We start from the raw sequence: 23,630 nt of genomic DNA, 5'->3' as shown, positions 1-23,630 counted from the left end.
ACTTGTATCGAAAAACTGATTTTATATGTCTGAGGAGAAGACTGGTACTCATCATCTTCGTCTCCACAAAAAGAAAAATGACATGTGAAGTATGTTGTATGCCAGGTTCAAACAGTGCTGTATATGTACAGTTTATTCCTACTCCTATCCAAGCTCCGGGAGGGTCATCAAAGAGAAGTCGCCTATTCTCAGTCCTTGCCCCACAATGGTGGAATGAACTACCCACCCCAGTTAGGACAGCCGAAACCCGTCCAATCTTTCGCCGTCGACTAAAGACGCACTTCTTCAACCATTCTGAATAAAAAAAATTAAATAAAGAAAAATCTAACCCTAACTAACCTTACTGTCATGCACTTGTCCTAATAAACTAACCTACACTGTAGCACTCAACATTTTATGAACATTGTTACTCAGCTGATAGAGTTGTGCCCTTCCTGATGGCTTGTCGTACAGAACTTGTAAGTCGCTTTGGATAAAAGCGTCAGCTAAATGACTAAATGTAAATGTATTCCCCCTCAAATGTATATACTCTTATTATTACTAGATCTGGTATGTCAACACTTTATGAACATTATTACTCAGCTGATAGAGTTGTGCCCTTCCTGATGGCTTGTCGTACAGAACTTGTAAGTCGCGTTGGATAAAAGCGTCAGCTAAATGTCGTACAGAACTTGTAAATCGCTTTGGATAAAAGCGTCAGCTAAATGACTAAATGTAAATGTATTCCCCCTCAAATGTATATACTCTATTATTACTAGATCTGGTATGTCATAAATGTCTAGATGTAACATTACTGTCTATGTACCTATGTAAACGAGACGAAAGTGAAGTTGAAAATGGGGGACCCTGATGTAAACGAGACGAAAGTTAAGTTGTGTATGTGTCGTAAACGAGAGAGGGAGCGAGCGAGAGAGCCCCCCCCCCCCCCCCCCCCCCCCCTCATCCGCGCAGTAGTGCAAATACTTGTCCAGGCCACTAATACTTGTCTACGCCACGAAGCCCCGCCTCAAACCAGTCCACGCCTGGCTCTGCGGCTCTGCAGATACCCCCTACTCGTTAGAAGGCCTACTGAGACGCAGAGGGTGCAGTACCTGCCAGATTCCCCCAGGTGGCGGTATCGAGCTGCAGTAAACCCTGTTCCAGTCCCTTGTGTTACACTGCAAGAGTAGAGTCAAGGCTAGAGGTTCAATCGGTCGCATCCAAACGTCTAGGGGACATCCGATCCATATGCTGTGATTGATTATGCCGTGGACCAAATCGACATTGGATGTACCAGATGGCGATCAAACAATTGGAATATTATTTTTGGAATACTCCCGGCCACAGGTAAGGACTATCTGACGTAAATTCTGGCTCGATTGTGCAATGTTTTCATACCGATCCAGCTGAGTTTTTTGCGTTCAATACTAATGCCGTTACTGGTAATCAATAATCAGAAACAACCCCCCCGCCTTTCATGCATTTATGATGAAACATAATACCTACTGTATAAATTTGATTCGGGAATACTAGCGTGTACAGGCAAGAAACGCCAACGCAAATAGTAAAATTGACCTATATGGCTATAACTCAGCATTTCAGGAATTACCCCATACCACTCTGAAATTATACTTATATTCACCAGTATAACACGGGAATGTATGCATGGAAAAAATGATCTATTTTTTGCATGTTGACGGTATTATATATGTGATCCCGGACCATGGTAGCATATTAATCACACGGAATACGCTGTTCACAGGTACCACAGACCATGGCTGTAGCTAGCTTTATTGCCATAACAACAACGCCCAAAGCGGCCTGAGCGGTCACCTTAAGAAGTGCTCGCCCTCCCCCTAGAGGGCAGGAGTAGGAATGGTGAGGTAGTCAAACACCAACAGCCACATACATCACACTCCTCCCCACTTAATTGTATTGCTGTCCCCACTTCCAAACCCGGTAACTAATACAGTGATAAAGTGCCCCGGAATGACCCCTCATAATATTACACCAAAATACAATAAATGGTGGATTCAAATAGCCTAACGATTACAAATAAAAGGCAATATGTCTCGGAACATTGGCTTGCAGTTGCATTATCGCAAACTAAAGAAAATGTGAATTAAAGAAGTTAAAACGAATAAAGGCCGCGAACACCTGAGCTACTTAGTCGTTCATCTTGACTAATCCAGTTAGGGCTGGGCGATTCTTGCTAAAATGTGAATCACGATTTTTCTCTCAAGAATTGAGATCACGATTTTCTCACGATTCTTGTTTTTTCAATAAAATAATTTAAAAAGTAAAGTAAAAAAAAAATTAAAAAAAAATAATTGTATTCGTTTTTTTTTATCATTAGAAATAATAATCTTCATAACTTATAAATGAGATTGCATAGGTCTATGAATCGAGATCGCGATTTTTTTTCGATTAATTGCCCAGCCCTAAATCCAGTGCTGGAAAAATATGGCTGGATCCTGTTCTCACCGGACGTTGGTGAGGACACACGGGACGTGGTGTCTAGTGCGCATGGGGCGTTGGACGTGAACGGCTCCGGTTCGCGCGAGGTTACATGCAGGGCTGTATGTTCACCTTTTTTTGCACATAGCACTGGTGCTACAGAGGTTGGATAGTTTTGTAGCACAGGCCAAAATCTTGTAGCACGAGTATAAATAAACTGTATCTAAAATCTCTAAAAACAACCACACGTAGTGCAGTTCATCACTTAAATAGGTATGTGACTGGCAAAGGACATGGATCTTGCATACAGGGCACACAAAATCCAAACCTTAACAAGAAATTTTTTCAGACAAACATTTTCTCTTTATTTGCCCATAATGGTAAATTGCAGGGACATAACAACTGTATACTAGACATCTATATGTTAGGCTTCAAATTAGCAGTGCAAATCTGTTTCAATTGTCATATGTTTTTTTATTGAGAAAGTGTGTAAATCACTAATAGTGACAAAAACAACAAACCTATTTTTCTCCCATCCCAATTTCGTATTTCCAATTCTTCCCTCTCCCTGTCTTGAACGTTGCTAGACTATGCCTCCCACTGGTCGGCTGTAGTGAGGATAGAAGCCTTGCATCACGTGTCCCCTCCGGTAGACGAGGAGGCAGCCTGTTGCATCTTTTCACCGCAACAGCTCGAACTCTGTGGCGAGGAGTAACGCGTGGGAGGCTCTCGCTGCCCCCGATACTTCTTGTTTCCGCCGCACCGGCGTCACCCAACCGACCTGTAGGAGTCACTGTCCACAACGTCCAATCCCCACCCACCGGCTTTCCACCCTCTAACCACTGCCAATTGTGTTAGTGTGACGGCCGGCCAAGCCGGTAGCAACGCCGAGAGCTGGGCTCGATACCAGCATCTCCTGCGTTAGTGGCGACTGCGCCACTCAGCCGCCCCCCCCCGCCCCCCCCCCCCCCCCCCTGTAGTACTCCTTGAATGAGATCACACACACACTAGAGCTGTCCCAAGCCTGTTTTTGGGATTTGAACATTCGCCAGAAAAAAATCCACAAAGAATGGATTGCACGGTGCTAATTGCACCCTTACTTACAATTCATTATGAATTGAAAATGGGGGACACTGATGTAAACAAGACGAAAGTATTTCTCTGGTCTGCATCCCCTTAACAATTGTGTGTATTGAGCCGTACTGTATTTTACCCATTCTGCAATCTGTTAATAACATTTTCATTCAATCAATCACCGCATAATGAATTGTAAGTAAGGGTGCAATTAGCACCCGTGCAATCCATTCTTTGTGGATCTAGCCCATAGTATTTCGGGTATTTTATTTAGAAAAATTGCCACTTCCGTCCGCACCTCACTCCAGCGTACTTGACTTAGTCGCAGGTTTTTTCTAGTTCAGTACTGTCGAGTCTTGACTTTAGGCCCATAGCGCATATTGCTGCGGTTGAGTACGGTAGTAGTACCTACTTACTGGTCACGGGAGGCTTCAATAATGTTTGGAAATGGATGATAATCCATTTTGTGAATACATTTGTTGAAACAACTTTGTTGGCCGACGGCTCCTATCTTAACGTATGCAAGCTAAAGCTAAAGGGCTGCGCTCTAACGTTACATAGCTTAATTAACGTGCATAACATAGCTGTGTAACGTTAAGCAACTTGTGTTCCGCTGGGAAAGCATCAGCATCACTGCGAGGATGCAAAGCATGTTAGATGCATTGGACGCGTTGCAGGGGGGAGTTATTTCCTGGTCGCAAAATGCGCACTCTGGTTATGCTGCCTGTAACATCTACACACTCTGGTTATGCTGCCTGTAACATCTACACACTCTGGTTATGCTGCCTGTAACATCTACACACTCTGGTTATGCTGCCTGCAACATCTACACACGCTGTTGTTGTTGGGCTGCCGGAGCTCCGGGAGCTGCGCTTGTGCGGAAATGAGACTTGCCACAGGATTTTCAAAATAAGAGTATCGACATGAACCGAACGTCTATCGCACAGGTGCTAGTGCAGTATATTCATTCATCGCACAGACCGATTTTTCGGTAGCACGTGCAACATATATGTCGCACTGTACAGACCTGACATGGCACCGTTCCTAGGGACTTTGAGAACTAAAACCCCCTTGGAGTGTTGCCGCTAGGAAAACGAAAATGCCAGCTAAAACGCTGTTGCCTTTTAACTTGGGACATGCAAACGAAATAATTCGAAAATACAACGTTCCTGTTTTCCCCTCGTGTAACCTGGGCCTGTGTCTGCCCCTCACCTCAAAGATCTCCTCGCGGGACACCTCTATGTGACTGTGTCTGCCCCTCACCTCAAAGATCTCCTCCAGGGACACCTCTATGTGACTGTGTCTGCCCCTCACCTCAAAGATCTCCTCCCGGGACACCTCTATGCGACAGTGGCCTGCCTGCGGCTGCTGGAGGGACAGCTCGTGGCGGAGCAGCTTCAGCTTGTGAACCAGATCTCTCTCGTAGCGCACTGCCACCTCGCCCTCTCCTCCTCCTCCTCCGCCCTCCTCACCCCCCACCTCCATCTGGGGGGGCTGGGAGGAGTCCTTGGCCTGGGAGTGCTGGCTGGAAAGGGGGGTGGAGAGTAGGTGAGGGGTTTGTGTGAAAGAGGAAGGATTTGTTGATGGAGAGTTGGATTAATTACCAGATTACACACTAGATGTTCCCTCTGCTGGTCTAAATCTGCTGTAATCCCACAGACAACATTACCCATACATGGCACACATGGTTCATCAACATGAATGGGGTTGATTACAGTTAGTAGGTCAAAGCAGGGTAGATTAATTAGATTAACAGCAGATTAATCTTATAAATTGATGTGCAGTTGATGGATGGATGGTGTGTGTGTGCACATGTGTATTCCAAACGTTGGTATGAATAGAGGTCTTCCATTAGTGTGAATGTATGTGTACAAATGGTGTGTGCATGTGCGTGTGCTTGCACGCCTGTGTTTTATAGATAGGCATCTGCCGATGTGTGAGTGTACACTACATACGATATGTAGTGTGTATCAGTGTATGTACCTGATGATGGTGTGTAGGCGGGGATCTGTGAACTGCGTGGTTCGGTTGTTGTGGTCCACAAAGTAGATCCGGCCGGACACGGTGCTTCGGACCTCCCAACCCACCGGCAATGGACCCAACTCCTCACAGCTCACACTGGTCAGGTCCCTAAACCAATCACAACCCACCTCACTGAGCTTTCAGCCAATATAAATCCACAATATTGAGCACTCGGCCAACAGCAACCCAATTTACTGCCCCTAGGGCACAGTTTGAATCTGTCGTAAAGTTGGGGGTCGATTACTGAATTGAAGCCAGCTACTGGGTCCTGGTAATTAAAGCCTAGTGTCTAGATCCCATCGCCCAGAAGGACATTTTGATGAGGGTTGTCACTTTTCACCTGTAGGCTGCAAACGCATGTCATCATAATTTGCACCTAAAGTGTTGTTTACACAGGTTAGCGTCTCGATGGTGCCGGAGTGGATCTATGGGTCAGCCATCTTTAGTCCCATTCAAAACCTATACAGTGCTAATTATAACCCTAGCCCTAGGGGCTATTAACCTACAGAACAGATCAGAGCTACATTTCTCAACTTAAGCAGCACCATGGACCAACAACTTCCTGCCTCAATGTGATTGGAGCAGAGGAGCAGAATGTCTTGTTGGCCGGCTTGGAGAAATGGCTTCTGGTGCGAACAGCCAGGCTCATGTTCACTAGACTAGAGAATGGACACTGCATGATGCCTCGGCGTCCTGTGTGTCCCTGGCATAACACTGCTAGGGGTAGCTCCTGCTGTGTGTCCCTGGCATAACACTGCTAGGGGTAGCTCCTGCTGTGTGTCCCTGGCATAACACTGCTAGGGGTAGCTCCTGCTGTGTGTCCCAGAGATAACATTGCTTGTTAGTACAAGTTGTACTAATGTGAAATATCCCCTTTAAGTGCCATAGATAAAAGTGTGCACCAAATGTAATGAAAACCCTGATTGCATTTGAGTCTAGTTCAGAGGTCAGGTCAGAGATAGGATGAATGGATATGTCTGGTAGTCAGAATGAGTAGGCGAGTTAGAGGATGATGTAAGGAAGGTGAAGATGCAGTTTTCTTTTTTTTAAAGAACCAGTACAATGACAATCCTGTCTTTCAATCTCATTGCCTTGTTTAACAGAAGACATGTCAATGTAAAGTTACCCAAAAAGTTATAGCCATGAGTATAAGCAGGGGGCCTTTCTGTGTGGAGTTTGCATGTTCTCCCTGTGTTCGCGTGGGTTTCCTCCAGGTACTCTGGTTTCCTCCCACACCATAAAGACATGCATGGTAGGCAGGGACTACAGATGAAAACTAGCTCATGTGCCAGAATTCTGGCACATTCACATTGATGGTGGAAACTGAAGATGTTGATTAATGTGCACTGTCCCTGGGTAAAAAATAAAGATAATAACTTAACTTATGGTGGAAAATATGACTAAATCACCTATCCTCCTGGTTGTAACCATAATCAAACCATTGCAGATGCTAGATCTCATGGCCCGGAAGAACATGGCATCTTTGAGAAGACAATCAAGTGGGTTTGGATGAAGAGACATGGGGTCAATCTGAGGGCGAGTCCCGGGGTTAAAGTCAAGCTTTAAGGGGTTAAGTTTGGTGGTGTATATAGTCTTACCGAGGTATCCGAGGGTCGTGCCAGGTGCTGACCCCTGTCTGCGTATGGAGGAAGTACACCTGACCCTGCACCGTGGTTCGTTGTTCTGTACGGAACAGAAAGAGAGAGGGGGGGGGGGGTTACACACACACTGACAGTTTAGTTTTCTATATGGATAAATGTAACTATAGTTCCGACTAGTGAACAAAGAGGTCACACACACACACTAGGGATGCGCCAATATGATACTGGTATCGGATATGGGTCTGATAATAGAGTCTATAGGGTATCTGAGAATTTACTAAATGATAAAAGCTGATACCAATAAATGTGTAACATACTATAAAATCAAAATCAAAAGCAAAGTGACAGAAGCATGTTAAAGCTGTCTAACACATAGAAGCATGTTAAAGCTCTCTAACACAGAAGCATGTTAAAGCTCTCTAACACATAGAAGCATGGCAGAGCTCTCTAATACATAGAAGCATCAGAGCTCTCCAACACATAGAAGCATGTTAAAGCTCTCCCGACATAGAAGCATGTTAAAGCTCTCCAACACATAGAAGCATGTTAAAGCTCTCCCGACATCAGCGTTTCCGTTAGCCGGTAATTACCGGTATTTGACCGGCAAAATCTGTTGAAGTCCGACATATTTACTCTCTCCGGTCTTAATGTCCGGTGAAAATAATTCCCTGAGTCTAAGCACAATTTGATTATTTGAATTGTATTAAAATAGGCTAAAATTAAATAACCTATGCGATGAACGAAACGATCATTACATTTGTTTCCTCGTTGCTTCTAATAATGACAACGACGTCGTCAGCGAGAGCTTAGTGCTGGGTGTGCGAACTTTTGTGAAGCTGCAGAGCCAGAGCACTATCAGCACAATGCAGTATTCCAGCAGTACTCCAATTCAGCCATTTTCAGCCAATGTTGGGTGGGGGGCGCTGCTGTGCGGTTCCCAGAAAAGAGCCAATAACAGCTAAATCAGCTTCCCTGCAGCGCCATACTCTTTGCAAATAAGTCGTTGCGAGGTGGAGAGAGTCGTCACGCAAACCACGATAATGTTGCCGTCTCTCTGCTTTCTCAGTTATTCGCTTGATATAATTAATACAAATGTCCAATATAACGGAATTCGTTAGCTCATAAAAATGTGATTATAACAGACTGCTGTTTAGTGTCGGACCGACTGCCCACATACGCGGTCTATTTTATTTCAAGTCAGCAGCAGCACAGAGTATCGAGGGACTTATTTTATTTGGAATATATTAATTAATGACTGTATACGCAAAAGTAGCCTAGTAATAATTAAGTAATAATATTATAAATCTACATGCCTTGAGGATGAAATTCTTTATATAGCCTGCCTATCAATTTTTTTTAAAGCTCAATAAACTATGACCGGAATTAATCTCATTTGTCCGGTAGATTGAAATCTTGCAGGTCACGGAGACCGGCAACAATTTTTTCTAACGGAAACCCTGCCCGACATAGAAGCATGTTAAAGCTCTCCAACACATAGAAGCATGTTAAAGCTGTCTAACACAAAGCATGTTAAAGCTCTCTAACACAGAAGCATGTTAAAGCTCTCTAACACAGAAGCATGTTAAAGCTCTCTAACACATAGAAGCATGGCAGAGCTCTCTAACACATAGAAGCATCAGAGCTCTCCAACACATAGAAGCATGTTAAAGCTCTCCCGACATAGAAGCATGTTAAAGCTCTCCAACACATAGAAGAATGTTAAAGCTGTCCAACACAAAGCATGTTAAAGCTCTCTAAGACAGAAGCATGTTAAAGCTCTCTAACACATAGAAGCATCCGGGCTCTCCAACACAGAAGCATATTAACACTTTGAATGCCATCCACGAGTTTTCTCGTGTTTACCCCCCGCGGGTTGAGAATATTCACGAGAATATTCGCTTTATTAATTTTTTTCTTTTTATTAGCGATCTGAAATCATATTGCATCAAGCGAGTCTACCGTTGGAGATCCAATCACCCCAGGCGCTCAGATGTGAAAAAAGCGCCCCCTATCATCTCCCAGATGGTAAATCACCCTTTTGGATTGGACTCAATGAAAATTGGGGGGAAAAAACCCACACTCCACATTTTACTTCTCACTCATGTAACCGGGGTCTACCAGAGTTCACTCTGGAGCCTCGGAGCCGCGGGGAATATGTGTTTTACTGTATACACGATGGATCAATCAAATGAGCGAATTTTTCGAATATCTACAAGATACACTACACGACCAAGGTACCCATGTACATGTCAAAATACTTCCCAAAGGTCAGTGAATACCACGATCACAACACCAGAGGGAGCTCCACAAATCATGTTAAATCCAGATTCGGCTCAAATAAGGGACTAAACACGTTTCGCAATTATGCCACATCAATGTGGAACGCCCTACCCAAAGCTGTAAAGGAATGTGGATCACTACCCACTTTCAAAACCTCTCTCAAGGGACACCTACGGGAGACTGCAATTCAACACTGGCCCCTGTAAATATCCTAACCCAACCCCCTCCAATGTACAGTCATTTACCTAGTATGGTTTTGTCAATAGTCCAATGTACAATTTTGTTTGTTTGTACAGTGTCTCCCCCCCCCCCCCCCTCAATGTACAGTTTTACTTGTTTATACAGTGTGCCCCCCCCCCCCAACCACCTCCAATGTAAATTACCCAGTATGGTTGTCAATATCCCAATGTACCCAACCCCCCCCACCCAACCTCCTCCAATGTACAGTTTCTACGTCAAATGTATATACTCCCTTTTCTTGACTCCTTCTGTATCACAAACAGTACTGTATTTGCAAATCTGGTATGTCATAAATGTATAGATGTAGCAGTACTGACTATCTGTATGTCATGTATGTCATATATGTCCAGATGAATTGAAAATGGGGGACCCTGATGTAAACAAGACGAAAGTCTCTCTGGTCTGCATCCCCTTAACAATTGTGTGTATTGAGCTGTACTGTATTGTACCCATTCTGCAATCTGTTAATAAAGTTTTCAATCAATCAATCAATCAATTGGAATAAACCATTTGGATACCATCTGATCTCAGGTAAGGAATCTATGTTATCAGTATTAGGATAATCAGACTCGTTTTCATGCTTTTATGTGATTGTGTGTTATCGCTGTTTGACTGTGCGCGCCGTCAGGAAATAGGAGACTTGATTTTCGGCTTGCCGCAAGAACGTGCGTGCGTACACATATACTATCGATAATCTATATTACTTTTTCTGGCGGATGGTTTTTTCAATAAATCTTCGATTAATGTGTGTTTATTGTATAGCAATAAGGTTGGATGAATCTGGCAGTTGTATAAAAGCTTTACACCACTTGCAGTCGTGATTTGTGAACAATAAACCATGCCTAGGGGGGTCTAACGACCACCCCTAGGCATGGTTTATTGTTCACAAACCACTCCTGCGCGTGATGTAATGCTTAACTAACACATAGAAGCATGTTAGAGCTCTCAGTTATATATATATATCAATTTTGTCCAGTGTCCCCAAACTGATGGTCTAAGTCTATACGGTTCAGTAAAGGCGATGGATCTGATCTGTACTCGGTATCGGCAGATACTGAAAATGTTGTACTTGGAATTGGTATCAGCGGTGAAAACATGGTATCGATGCATCTCCTCCCTAACACACAATTTAATGAATAAAAAGCCAACCACTAATTTGGTAAAGGGTTAACCTTCTGTAGTGTGGTAGTGAAAGGGTTAACCCTTTGTCATGTGGCAGTGAAAGGGTTAACCTTCTGTATTGTCGCAGTGAAAGGGTTAAACGGTACTCTGCCCTGCCCCCCCCCCACTCCCAGTGAGCTGTGGTGTTCCACAAGGAAGCATACTAGGACCGTTACTGTTCCTAATTTATGCAAATGACATGTCGTCAGCTTGTGACTGCGACTTGTTCCTGTTCGTGGACGACTCAGCCCTGCTGGTCTCTGACAAGAACAAGTTACAGGTTGAAAAAACCCTCAGCTCAGAACTAGGCAGATAATAACTCCTGGCTCGCTGATAACAAACTATCATTACACCTGGGTAAAACAGAGTCCATTCTCTTCTCCGTTACAGTGGGTGACAATATTGTCACAAGGAAAGATGAAATTACATGCCTGGGTTCCATCCTAGAGGCAAATCTTTCCTGTGACAAAATGGCAACCAATGTAATCAAAAAAGTCAACCAACGAACAAGATTCTTATACCGGATCTCCTCTCTGGTAAACAAGAATACCCTGAAGACTCTGGCAGGAGCACTCATTCAAGGGTACTACGACTATGCTTGCACCTCATGGCACCAACGCACCTCAAAGGCACTAAAAACAAGATTACAAACATCACCAAACAAATTGGTCAGACTACTGCTTGACCTCACCCCTGCCCATTTTGACAACCTAGGATGGCTTAGAGTAGACGACAGAGTACAGCAACTTGCAATGGGCCTGGTCTACAAGATATTCAGATTCGGCTCAAACAAGGGACTAAACACGTTTCGCAATTATGCCACATCAATGTGGAACGCCCTACCCACAGCCGTAAAAAAATGTGAACCCCTACCCACCTTCAAAACCGCTCTCAAAGAGCGCCTACGGGAAGGCTTCAATTCGAAACTGGCCCCTGTAAACATCCAAACCCCCCCCTCTCTCTCTCTCTCTCTCTCTCCCCCCACCCAACCCCCTCCAATGTACAGTTTCTTCCCCCTCAAATGTATATACACTCTTTTAGAAACTGTCTCTTAAACAGTACTGTATATTTGTATATCTTGTATGTCATAAATGTCTGGTTGTAACAGTACTGTTTATCTGTATGTCGTGTATGTCATAAATGTTACGATGAATTGAAAATGGGGGACCCTGATGTAAACAAGACGAAAGTCTTTCTCTGGTCTGCATCCCCTTAACAATTGTGTGTATTGAGCCGTACTGTATTGTACCCATTCTGCAATCTGTTAATAAAGTTTTCAATCAATCAATCAAACAGCAACACAGACAAATAAAACAACCAGACTCACTGTCACACCATCACAAGATACAGAAACACAGACAAACAAAACAACCAATCTCTCACCGTATCCCTCGGGCAGGTCAGGTGACTGATGCCCATGAGGTCGGTTCTGAGGGGTGTGGCCGTGGCCTCTGGAGTCCTGGCCTCTGATTCGCTGTGTCTGAAGCCTGTTCTCCTGACTGGGGGAGTCGAGTCGACAGTTCCCGCCCCCTGCAGCACCAGTGGTGTCTGAGTAGGGCAACGGCTCCTCGCTGAAACAGCCCTCGAACACAGGCCTACACACACACACGCACACACACACACAAGTCACACACAGTAATTAAATCCTGTTTTATTGCATTCATATGATGGTCAACCGCTTTCTATTTCATACTGTGGATCACAGAGATTTTGAAAAGGATCAAACCAGGCTTGAAGTTTCATGAATCAGTCGTATGGTACTGCAAAATGTCCCAGCACATGTGTTTATACTGTTGCAAAAAAGTCTGATTCATGAAAGCTCAGGGCTTTTACCGATTTTGAATTCCTAATTAAAAAGTCTCCCTATGGGAAAATAAATTTAGATTAGATAGATTTTTATGGACACAACCACTAGATGGCGACGATTGCCATCATGGTCTTAAAACTGGAATCAGTTTGAGGGGGTATTTGGGGTGCGACTGTGCTAGACGGCATAAGCGCGGCGCGATGTGAAAGGCGAAGTGAACTCCAGCGTCGCGCCACTGGTAACGCAGTGGGAAAAGTGATTAAACAGCTCTGTACTCAGAAGATGTGGCGCGACAGCGCTGCTGCAGCGTTGAAGTGGGAAAGCGGCAGTGAAACACAGCAGCGGGGCCGCGGCGTGTCACGTGGCCGTCGCGGCCAATCAGGCCAACCCCGGAAATCAAATCCGTTGCGGAAGTGATACACGCATTTGGGGTGGGGTGTGGGGGGCTAAATGAATATTATTGGGCTCTTATTATTCACTCTTATTATTAGTCTTAGCTTTATAGTCATATCTTATTTATGCAATATGCAGAGATAGGCAAAAATATAATATATATATATATATATTCTTAAAAAAAAGGAAAGAAAAGGCTGTAAAGGTGAGCCTCTTGTGGTTTCGTTGAGCCCATTCCCATTCCGATATCTTGACTTAAGGCGATAGGCCAAGAGACCGCTTTGCATATAGCCATACCAATTCTTCTTTTCATTTGAAACAATATTTAGCCCCCTTCCTGGCAAACTAGCATGATAGGGATGGGTATCGTTAGGATTTTATCGATACTACTACTCTTAGCGATACTGCTTAACGGTTTGGTACTTTATCGATATTCTTATAGGGTTTATACCAAAAATGTTGTTTCGATACTATACCAATATGAATTTCGATACTTTGATACTTTTCCTCAAAATCAGGGAAACACTCTCAGATGTCATTATTGTTATTTATTTTAAAATACAACAATGAACAATGACAAGAATAAATAAATTAAATTAAAAGCAATGGCATTCAAAATGCTGGAGAACTATTTTTGCACTCAAAACAGTTGCTGTACAAGGTTTCTGAACCCAGCTTTCTTAACTGTATATATATTGGAACTTGGTCCATACAGATGAACTCTGCGACTGCCCTGTTGATCCTTTTATCATCTTTGGACTAATTTGTGTACTTAATATGCTGCTCAAAAAAAGCGGAGGTTAGGTTGCTTCTGAGTGGGGGGAGTCACTCTGTGAGCCAAATGCAGCAGACTTCTGTAGTTAATAAAAATTCAAGGGGTAGAAAAAGTATAGTTGTATTATATACATTTGTCATAGCAGAGGGCCTAATTACCGGTAGTTTGAGATACCATAACCTAGAAAACATTTTGATGAGTGAGACTGATTATAGCCTATCATAATCTAGAACTATGTTATGTCATATTGTAGGCTGTTTAACAAAAATAAAATAGATTTCCGTTTATACAGTATATATGAACCATTAATGGGCAATTGTCAAATGTCTCTGTATAAATCACGTTTGTGACTAAGCCATAGAAATGAGATGCACGTGTGCATCAATTAATTTCTGTTGTGGGTAGGCAACAGGGGATGCTGTGTTTACTAGCTTTCAGCACGGCAGTTTAGGCTATGTATAGCTTATTATTAGGCTTTTCAATTTATTTTCTATTCTTGCGAATAGCATTGTGGACATTTTCTAATGCTCGTATAAGGAACTGTAGTCACGAGAGCTAGCATAGCTCGTCCAACGAATGTTGGCATCAATAGAAGGACTACAGTACTGATAGGAGCTACTGTAGCACGTAATGTTAGTTATCACAACCATCGGCAATCGCAGTAAGGATCTTTATTGATTAAAGGGGAACTATCTTATAAATGGCCTTTTTGAGTGTTTAGCATTGTTTCCTAGCTATGTGAACTTATATTAATATGATCTATGTCTCAAAATTCTCATATTGGCGCATTCTTCCAATTCTCCTCTCACAATATTCACCCTCACTGAACTGAGTCGTTTGAAAATGTGCCTATATGTGATGTCATATAGTCGCTGCTGCATGTTAATTTTCAGGGGAACCAGAACCTGCACAGTGGTTTAGGTGGCACCTGCAGCTGCGGCTGCAAAACAGCTCGAAATCTTGAGGTAGAAAAATGCTGTTTTTGAGGACTTGATTAGAAATACAAAACAATGAATAAAAAAAATATATATATTACAGAGGTGTTCCATAGACTCACAGGAATTGTGTAAAAGTGCCCAAATAGTGAAAGAAATAGTAAAATAGTTCCCCTTTAACATTAGCTAGCTAGCTTTAACTAGAATTATAGTTCGCTAGCTATATAAGCTAACGTTAGAGTTTATTCTATGCTAAATGTGCTAGCTAGCTAACGTTAATCAATAAAGATCCTCACTGCGATTAGTTAGTTATCATAACCATCGGCAATCGCAGTGAGGATCTTTATTGATTAACTTTAGCTAGCTAGCACATTTTGCATAGAATAAACTCGGCTAACGTTAGCTTATATAACTAGCGAACTATAATTCTAGTTAAAGCTAGCTAACGTTAATCAATAAAGATCCTCACTATGCGGCTAGGTGGTGCAGTGGGCAAGGCGCTCACCACCAATGCAGGAGACGCTGGGTTCGAGCCCAGCTCTCCGCATTGCTATCAGCTTGGCTGGTCGTTCATACTAATACAATTGGCAGTATTAGGGGGTGGGGAAGCTGATGGGTGGGGATCGGACGTTGTGGACAGTGACTCCTACAGGTCGGTTGGTGCTGCCTGCGCAGCAGAATCAGGAAGCGAGGGGGGCAACGTGCCCTCCAAACGCAGACCCTCAACGCTGAGAGATCGCGCTGTGCAGGTGAAAAGATGAGACTGCTGCTTCCTCGAGTACCGGAGGGGACACGTGATGTAAGGCTTAGTCCACATTGCAGCCGGCTTGTGGGAGGCATGGCCTAACAACATTCGAGACAGGGGAGGATAGAATTGGACGATACGAAATTGGGATGGGAGAAAAATAGAAAATGGGAGAAAAAAGTAGATCAAAAAATAAAGATCCTCACTGCGATTGCCGATGGTTGTGATAACTAACGTTACGTGCTACAGTAGCTCCTATCAGTACTGTAGTCATGCCATTGATGCCAACATTCGTTGGACGAGCTATGCTAGCTCTCGTCGTGACTAGTTTGTTGTTCTTCATTCCAGAAGGTTTCTTCCGGTAAACTAGCACAACGTCACCACTGACAGCAGCGCTGTGCTCCAATAGGAAGGCATTCGCATGCATAAATGAATACATTTTTTTTTTTTTTTTTTTTTTAATAGTTTTTTTCCAAACGCAGTATACCGTAAATCCTCAAATATAGGACGGGTCTTCTATTTACCTCAGCTGCAAAGAGCACCAGGCCTTTATTAGAGAGAGGCTTATATAAGAGGCAGGCCTTAATTTCTAAAAATGACACTCATGGACATAATCCCTTCATTTTCAGACTTTTATTGCATTATTATTATTATTTTTATTTTTTACTACGTACATTGTCTGTCTACATTTATTTAGACTAGCATTGGTATTTAAATATTGAGTGCAGTTGAGTAATTGTGGGATTAACGTAATTCACACACTGAAGTTGGAACTGTCTATACTAGGTTGTGGGGTCCGGGGACGGTTTAGCGTGTGGTACCTTCTCGACTTCCTCAATCGAATCGACTTGTTGACATGCAGTAGCTTTAGCTACTAACGTTATCATAGCCATCACGGTCTGTAATGTGTCAACTGGACAACGCCAGCCTCGTCTGCCAACGCCATATAGATAGCGAACGTTAACGTTTGCAAACGAAGTCAACGTCATCCAGCTGACACCACAGATCTAGATATCATGACAACGTTAGCTAGCGCTAAAGCTAACCAGAGGGAAACGTTAATGTACGGTAGTCAGTGTAGCGGGAGGCAGCACTTGATTTCTATTGGCAAGAGTTTATCTCATTCTATATCACGGCACGATAAATAAAATAAAAACCTTTTTTTGCGACCTTATATTAGAGACCGGCCTGTGTTTGTCTAAATGCATCAACACCCCGTCCATTATAAGAGGCCCCTCCTTTATTGGAGGTCCCTCCTCTATTTGAGGATTTACGGTAGTATAATTTCGAACACTCTAGTACCACGGTACTATACTAATACCGGTATACCGTGCAACCCTATATTCTTATCGGTTCTTTTTTATTCTTTTGCAAGAAAAAAAGACAATTAATTAAGAACAGAATCGACATTGCTTTATTATTCTTTTATATAACTTTATATAAATAAATATTATTTCTTCAGCAGCAGCAGCAATGTTTTAAATGTGTCTGAATTATAGACTTTTTATAATCAACAACAAATGTACAAGATTGAAGAACCTAGAAATCCTAACAGTTCTTATGCAGAAAAATCAACATATCTGCCTTCCCGGCTGTAGAAAAGACCTTCTCACTGCCTGCTCCTTTAAGAGTGATGCATGGTGGGATACAGGTGGGCTACGCAAGCAGCAAATAGTGATATTAGGCAGTATGTATGCGGGGAACGAAGGAAGAAGGTAGCTTTTGATTTGTATGTGACGTTAATCAACCACATGAAGAATGCAATGGAAATAAATGCCCAGTCCTGAAGAGAACGGTTTCCAGTGGTTTACCGTCACTCACCACACATCTAGAGGGAATTACCCCGAAGTCCGGCGAGTACGTTACTAAGTACGTTACATGACCGGCACTTCGGCCCTGGAGTTCTAAGAGAACACTCCCCTGTACTCTAAGGTTCGAGCTAATACAGAAAGTAACATTTTCGAACGTTTCATTCTCCGCCATGATGAGAGCAGAGCTGTCTGTGTGCTTCAGAACAACTCTCAAGTTGTAGGCTACTGTACCCGTATGTGCGTGTGTGAGCGAGTGTGTGAGCACAGCCCCGCCCCTCGCGCAGAAAGAGAGAGAGACCGAGAGATAGAGAAAGCGGCAAACAAGATTAGTTTGCGACGTTTAAATTCCTTGGGAAAAAAAACTCCATAATTTCTCGAGTACCTACCGATAGCAGAACCGATAACATCGGATCTTATCAATACTCTGTTTATTTCTAATTTAGAACCGGGTTTCGGGGGGCATCCCTAAGCATGACATGCTTGCAACCAACAGATTCCTGGTGATCTCTAGTTTCATGTGGTACTACTACTAGCTTCACACTACCTTGAAAAACACTGGTTTAAGTAACTCCAGCTTGCCTGGCTGTGGCTGAACCACTTACCCTTCATTCTCTAACAGGCCTCTGCAGTCCACCACAGGCCCTCCACTGCCTATACGGTCTCTTGTCTGTAAGCTCACTGGAACACATAGGAGACAGTAGTTAGAGAACAGGACAGATAAAGAGACAGTAGGGAGATACAAGAAAAAGAGGAGAGAAAGTGATGGAGAGAGGGATGACGAGATAAAGACTGCAAGAAAGAAAGAGCATAGATGGACAGTGTGAGAGAGACGGTAAGATAAAAAGACTGCCAGAGAGAGAGAACAGGGACAGCGAGAGAGAGAGAGAGACAGAGAGCAGAGACAGAAGGACAGTGAGAGAGGGAGAGAACAGAGACAGACAGTGAGAGAAAGACAGAAGGCAGAGACAGAGTGTTAGTGAAAGTGAGAGAGAGAGAGAGATAATGATAGTGTGTGTCCAGCCTTACCTACGATCTGGCCCCGTACTGCATCACTGTCTGAGGGATTCAGCTTACACAGGTCTAGTCGCTGGTCTGGAGAGAGAGAGAAAGAGAAAAAGAGAGAAAGGCAGACAGGAAAGACAGGTCAGCATCCATGAACGATGAACATCAGCTTAGATGTATGTATGCAATATATATGGTTGGTATTACATCATAATCTGGTATTCTCTAGCTCTAATTTAACATTCCATTGTTTCATTGTGTTACGGTGGATAACAAGCCAAGTATGTGTGGGGACATGTACAGCATGTGTTTGTGTGCATTTGTGTGTGAGGACATGCATGTGTGTTTGTGTTGGAGTGTGTGTGTGTGTGTGTGTGTGCGTGTGTGAAAGGGAGACAGGCGGAGAGAGAGAGATGAAGAGGGACAGAGAGTGAGATACAGAAATGAAGAGGGAGAAACAGGCTGTGACAGAGATAAGAGATACATACAGTGATAAGAGAGAGACAGAGTGAGACATACAGTTAAAGAGATAAGAGGGATATACATAGAGCGATAAGAGAGAGACACAGTGAGACATACAGTGAAAGAGATAAGAGAGAGTGAGTGAGAGACATAGTGAAAGAGATAAGAGAGTGAGTGAGAGACATACAGTGAAAGAGATAAGAGAGAGTGAGAAGGAGACAGAGCGAGAGCGAGAGCGAGAGAGAAAGAGAGAGAGAGAGAGACTTACATCCTGTGTCCTTTAGCCGGCTGATGGCGTTGGACAACAGTCGTATGCAGCCCAGGAAGCCGGCCCCCTGTCGTTTATGGATCTTCCTGTGGTTCCATACACTGATGGTGATGGAGTCTGTCTTCCCAATGTACCTGAAACACACATACCGGTACTCTTAAAGCTGCACTATGGAAGACTGCCACCCTGTGGCTGTGAGAGGTGACTGCACCTCGTTTAAACACAGAGGAGAAGAGACTGCCACCCTGTGGCTGTGAGAGGTGACTGCACCTCATTTAAACACGGAGAAGAGACTGGCACCCTGTGGCTGTGAGAGGTAACTGCACCTCGTAGTGATGCGCGGCTCAGGTTATTTTTTCACTGGCACCTACATGATCCGGCATGAGAGCGCAGAGCTATCATGCAGATAAAACAATGACCCGAACCCGACCGAACCGCAAATAAATTAAATAAAAAAAGGATGCAGGCAAAATTCCAAAGTTTCTTGTCACATTTATTGAATGTTATCAGAAAGGCAACTTCAAAAACGTTATGAAATGGGGGCAATACTATTAACTAGGGCTGACCCCTATTAATCGACTAATCGGTCGAAAGGAGCCGTAGTCGACTGGCCAACCTCTTAGTCGAATATAATTATATATATTAAAAAAAAAAAGTATTAATATATATATATATTTTTTTATCATTCTTTCCAAAAGAAAAGAGGCCTAGAAGCGTGGCTAACGCTAATGGCACGCATACCAGAGGCTAACTGCCTATGAAAACAGGCACAGAGGCACTGAAAGAGGATTTCACCCATCTAATGAACACACTAGACTAGACAAATATCAAGATGTATCCATCAGTGGACCAATTGCATGCTTTTGCAGAGGACAAGAAGCCTTCAGTCGACTCCTTCAGACATTAAGCACCCCCCACAGCCCAAATGGAATGATAAAAAAAAAAAGTTTAAAAATATTATATATATATTTTTTGGCAACCAATAGTCGACCAACGGCACATTTTGGCCAATCCTAGTCGACCATCCAAATCCTTAGTCGGGGACAGCCCTACTATTAACACATTGAGGACCGGCCGTCGCCGTCTAATATGTGGCTGGAGGACAACGCTTTGTAAACAAACCGATGTACTTTTGGAGAGCTATATCTATACTTTATAGTATTGCTATCTGTCCATTCTCATTGTCACTTGAGTGCATAAACCGTGCCTTCATAATGGCTTAAAGGAAAAAAAATCCATCGGTTGGTTGTCATTTTATAGCATCGTGAATATAAGGTTTATCGCACTTTTAGTCTCAAATCTTTTCTGGGAAGCTAGATATGAGGCTAAAGGCTACTCACGTTATATCGAACGGCATTTCTGTTGTATATATTAGAATGAAATAAAACAAACAGCTTATCATCCGGACTATTACAGAGCATCTATGGATGAAATGGGGGCGGCGGGGGACGCCGATTAGTATTATTGATTAGCAATAGTGTGTCCGTGCAAGTAGCCACATTCACTGATCGATTGCTTGCGTTTTACAACAATGTCTGATCCGGCTGTAATTTGGGTGAAGAGGGTCCTACCGTCAGCCCATGTGATCGCCGGCAGCATTTCCCCATTATTCATTGGCATTTCTTGCCTGGACACGCTACTATTTCCAAATCAAATGTATATAATAGCTATTATGTTTCATCATGAATGCATGAAAGGGGGGGAGGGGTCATTTTTTTATGCTTTGATGACCAGTAACGGCATTCGTGTTGAACACTACAGAAGCCGATCAGCTGGATGGATATGAAAACATTGTTGGATCAAGCTGAAATTGATGTCAGATAGTCCTTACCTGTGGTCGGTGGTATTCCAAAAAGAATATTCCAATCGTCTGATCACGATTTCCAGATCACGATTTCCTCAAAATCCCTTCCTATCGGGCGGTCGGGTGGCGTAGCGGAGATTGCACTCGTCACCAATGCAAGAGGCTGCGGTCTCGACTCCCGGAGTCAGCATTGCCTGAGGCTTGGGCCGAACGTCATACTAACTCGTTTGGCTGAGTTAGCGGGAGGGAAGTCGTGGGTGGTAATCTGGCGTTGTGGACAGCGACGCCTACAGGTCAAATCTGGGCGCCTGCTCAGCGAAAGGCAGGAAATGGTGAGTCAATCCGTGCATCACTAGCACCTCGTGAGACTGCCACCCTGTGGCTGTGAGAGGTGACTGCAGCTCGTTTAAACATGGAGGAGAAGAGACTGGCACCCTGTGGCTGAGAGAGGTGACTGCACCTCATTTAAACACGGAGGATAAGAGACTGCCACCCTGTGGCTGTGAGAGGTGACTGCACCTTGTTTAAACAAGAGAAAAGCAACAGAAAAGGGCATTTCTTCAAGCAAGGTAACTCTGGGCTCTGTTTGACATTTGCTTTGTTAGCGTTTTATGCTCTAGAAAGGAGACCGTGACCCTTTATGGAGTTTGCGGCACTTGCGACCAGAAGAGCATGTATGGGCAATTTCACTGTATCACAGGGCTGTACAGTGCGACGAGGTTATCGCAAATTGCCCCTTAATTTGGCCCGTGCGAGTGGTAAATAATATTTGGGGGCAACCTTGGGAGTAGTGATTTCAACCCTTCATTCGCATTTCACTCCTAAATTAATCCATACAAATTGGATAAAAAAAATAGTAAAACATTAGCCTACAACCAGGGCTGTACAGTGCGACATAATGTCACGGTGCTATGAAGAAATCTGTCGGCGATGAATGAATTTACTGCGTAGCCCCCGTCCGATAGCCTGTGTGTGAAAAAAATATTTGCGTGTACTGTGAAGTGAATCTGGGCCACGCTATTCTACTTGGTAGTTGTAGTCTATCGTGCGATTAAATACCATGTACCCGTCTGCGTAGAGTCCATACATCCAACACCAAATCCCATAATTCCTAGGGAACAATTAAAACGAAACTGAATGTGGCATCGCCAAAGAAGAACTTCCTTTCAATAAGTTTAAGCCGCTAATTTTGCTCTGCAAGAAGAACGGAGCGGATATCAGTCCATCTTATGACAACAACCACGTCCGATGTGGAGAGATGATAAGAGACCATAGCCGATTAAATTAAGTCTGATCTGGCAGTGATGATTGACGGGGACACACTTCTAACGTTCAGCCATGCATTAGGTGAGTAGCCAACTATTAGGACGTTTTTCAATACTTAGATACTGTCTACTTCAATTTCCCTCTGGAGATCAATAAAGTATCAACCTATCTATCTAATAATGAGACAATATGCAAATAAGATAATACTAATAATTGTCACGGTTCCCCGTATGAAAGTGGCTTGCAACTTACTGCTGGTAAAATCACTGTTTATTTCTCGTTTTGCATAGTATTACATTCCTCTTCTATAAACAATCAAAGTCCTACCATAAGAGCCTCATACGGGTCAATTAAACCTTTTTGATTAGAGTCTTTCCTTCAAGCTAAGTTGAACTGAACATTTCACTGTCAAAAGCGCAAACTTAAACAAGGTCTGTGCCCCTAGTGAAAAAGCTTAGCGTACAGCCCTGTATCATATACATCACCGCTGGGAGGGTTTTCTCTTATTTAGCAGCTCTGTGATTTAGCTTGCTAAAGACGACATATTTTTTCATGAAAAAGTTACACAATGCAGGTTTAACTTCTAGTCAACAGGAGTCTGCCTTCCCAATGTATCTGGGACTGAAACACACAGCACACACCCCCCTCTAAACATCTAGTCAACACACAGCCTTCCCAATGCCTCCGAAACATACAGGCATTTTGCAGATTTCTTTTACCCGAATCGCATCATTCAGTTGTGAGGAAGACATAAATGATAATCAGACTTGCGTATCTCGAGAGCTCACCGAGAAACTCCACCGGATGATGTCACTCAGAGGAGAGCAAATTAAAGCTGCAGTAGGCAACTTTGGAGAAATTAGCAAGAGTGAGTTTACCTGCCAGCAGAAATAAAGCAAGCTCTGCATAACTTTTCAAGCCCATGCACAGCCAAGCCAACCAATGTTTTCCATTAGACCCCCAGAGGCTTTAAGCTGAAATGTAAAAAAATATATATTTCCCAGCCTCCAATACAGCGTTTTTCACATATATTTTGGAACAATGGAACGCGGAGGGATGGTCTTAAGTTTTCTGAATCAAACCCGGGAACACCACTTGGCAGGCAAAGACATCCGATTGGTTATTGATGCAGGAAGCTGTTGTTTTTGGCCCTCGTAGTACTACACTGTTTTTGCTAAACAAGCGTGTGCATTAAACATTAGTACTGTGTGTGACAGTGTGATGGAGGAGACTGACAGGTCATAGTGTGTATTAGTGATGGAGACTGACAGGTCATAGTGTGTATTAGTGATGGAGACTGACAGGTCATATTGTGTATTAGTGATGGAGACTGACAGGTCATAGTGTGTATTAGTGATGGAGACTGACAGGTCATAGTGTGTATTGGTGATGGAGACTGACAGGTCATAGTGTGTATTAGTGATGGAGGAGACCGACAGGTCATAGTGTGTATTAGTGATGGAGGAGACCGACAGGTCATAGTGTGTATTAGTGATGGAGGAGACCGACAGGTCATAGTGTGTATTGGTGATGGAGGAGACTGACAGG

The 23,630-nt window shown here is 43.4% G+C and overlaps 1 protein-coding gene across 2 annotated transcripts in view; it reads right to left on the bottom strand.

Moving 5' to 3' along the window:
• The window catches only part of smurf1 (SMAD specific E3 ubiquitin protein ligase 1), a 135,276-nt gene that overhangs the window by 42,297 nt on the left and 69,349 nt on the right, over window positions 1-23,630 (bottom strand). For both annotated transcript variants that reach the window (XM_084328732.1, XM_084328733.1), the window contains exons 4-10: window positions 19,013-19,146; window positions 18,307-18,372; window positions 17,883-17,958; window positions 12,198-12,409; window positions 7,131-7,215; window positions 5,494-5,640; window positions 4,825-5,035 (exon numbers count right to left, since the gene is read on the bottom strand). In XM_084328732.1, the coding sequence (XP_084184858.1) occupies window positions 4,825-5,035; window positions 5,494-5,640; window positions 7,131-7,215; window positions 12,198-12,409; window positions 17,883-17,958; window positions 18,307-18,372; window positions 19,013-19,146 (931 nt within the window). The remainder of the gene's footprint in view (window positions 1-4,824; window positions 5,036-5,493; window positions 5,641-7,130; window positions 7,216-12,197; window positions 12,410-17,882; window positions 17,959-18,306; window positions 18,373-19,012; window positions 19,147-23,630) is intronic.

Source organism: Notolepis coatsorum, assembly GCF_963971535.1.
Source record: "Notolepis coatsorum genome assembly, chromosome: 14".
NCBI classification, from domain to species: Eukaryota; Metazoa; Chordata; class Actinopteri; order Aulopiformes; family Paralepididae; genus Notolepis; species Notolepis coatsorum.
The sequence above is the reverse complement of the archived record's forward strand: the minus strand, read 5'-3'. Positions and strand labels throughout refer to the sequence as shown.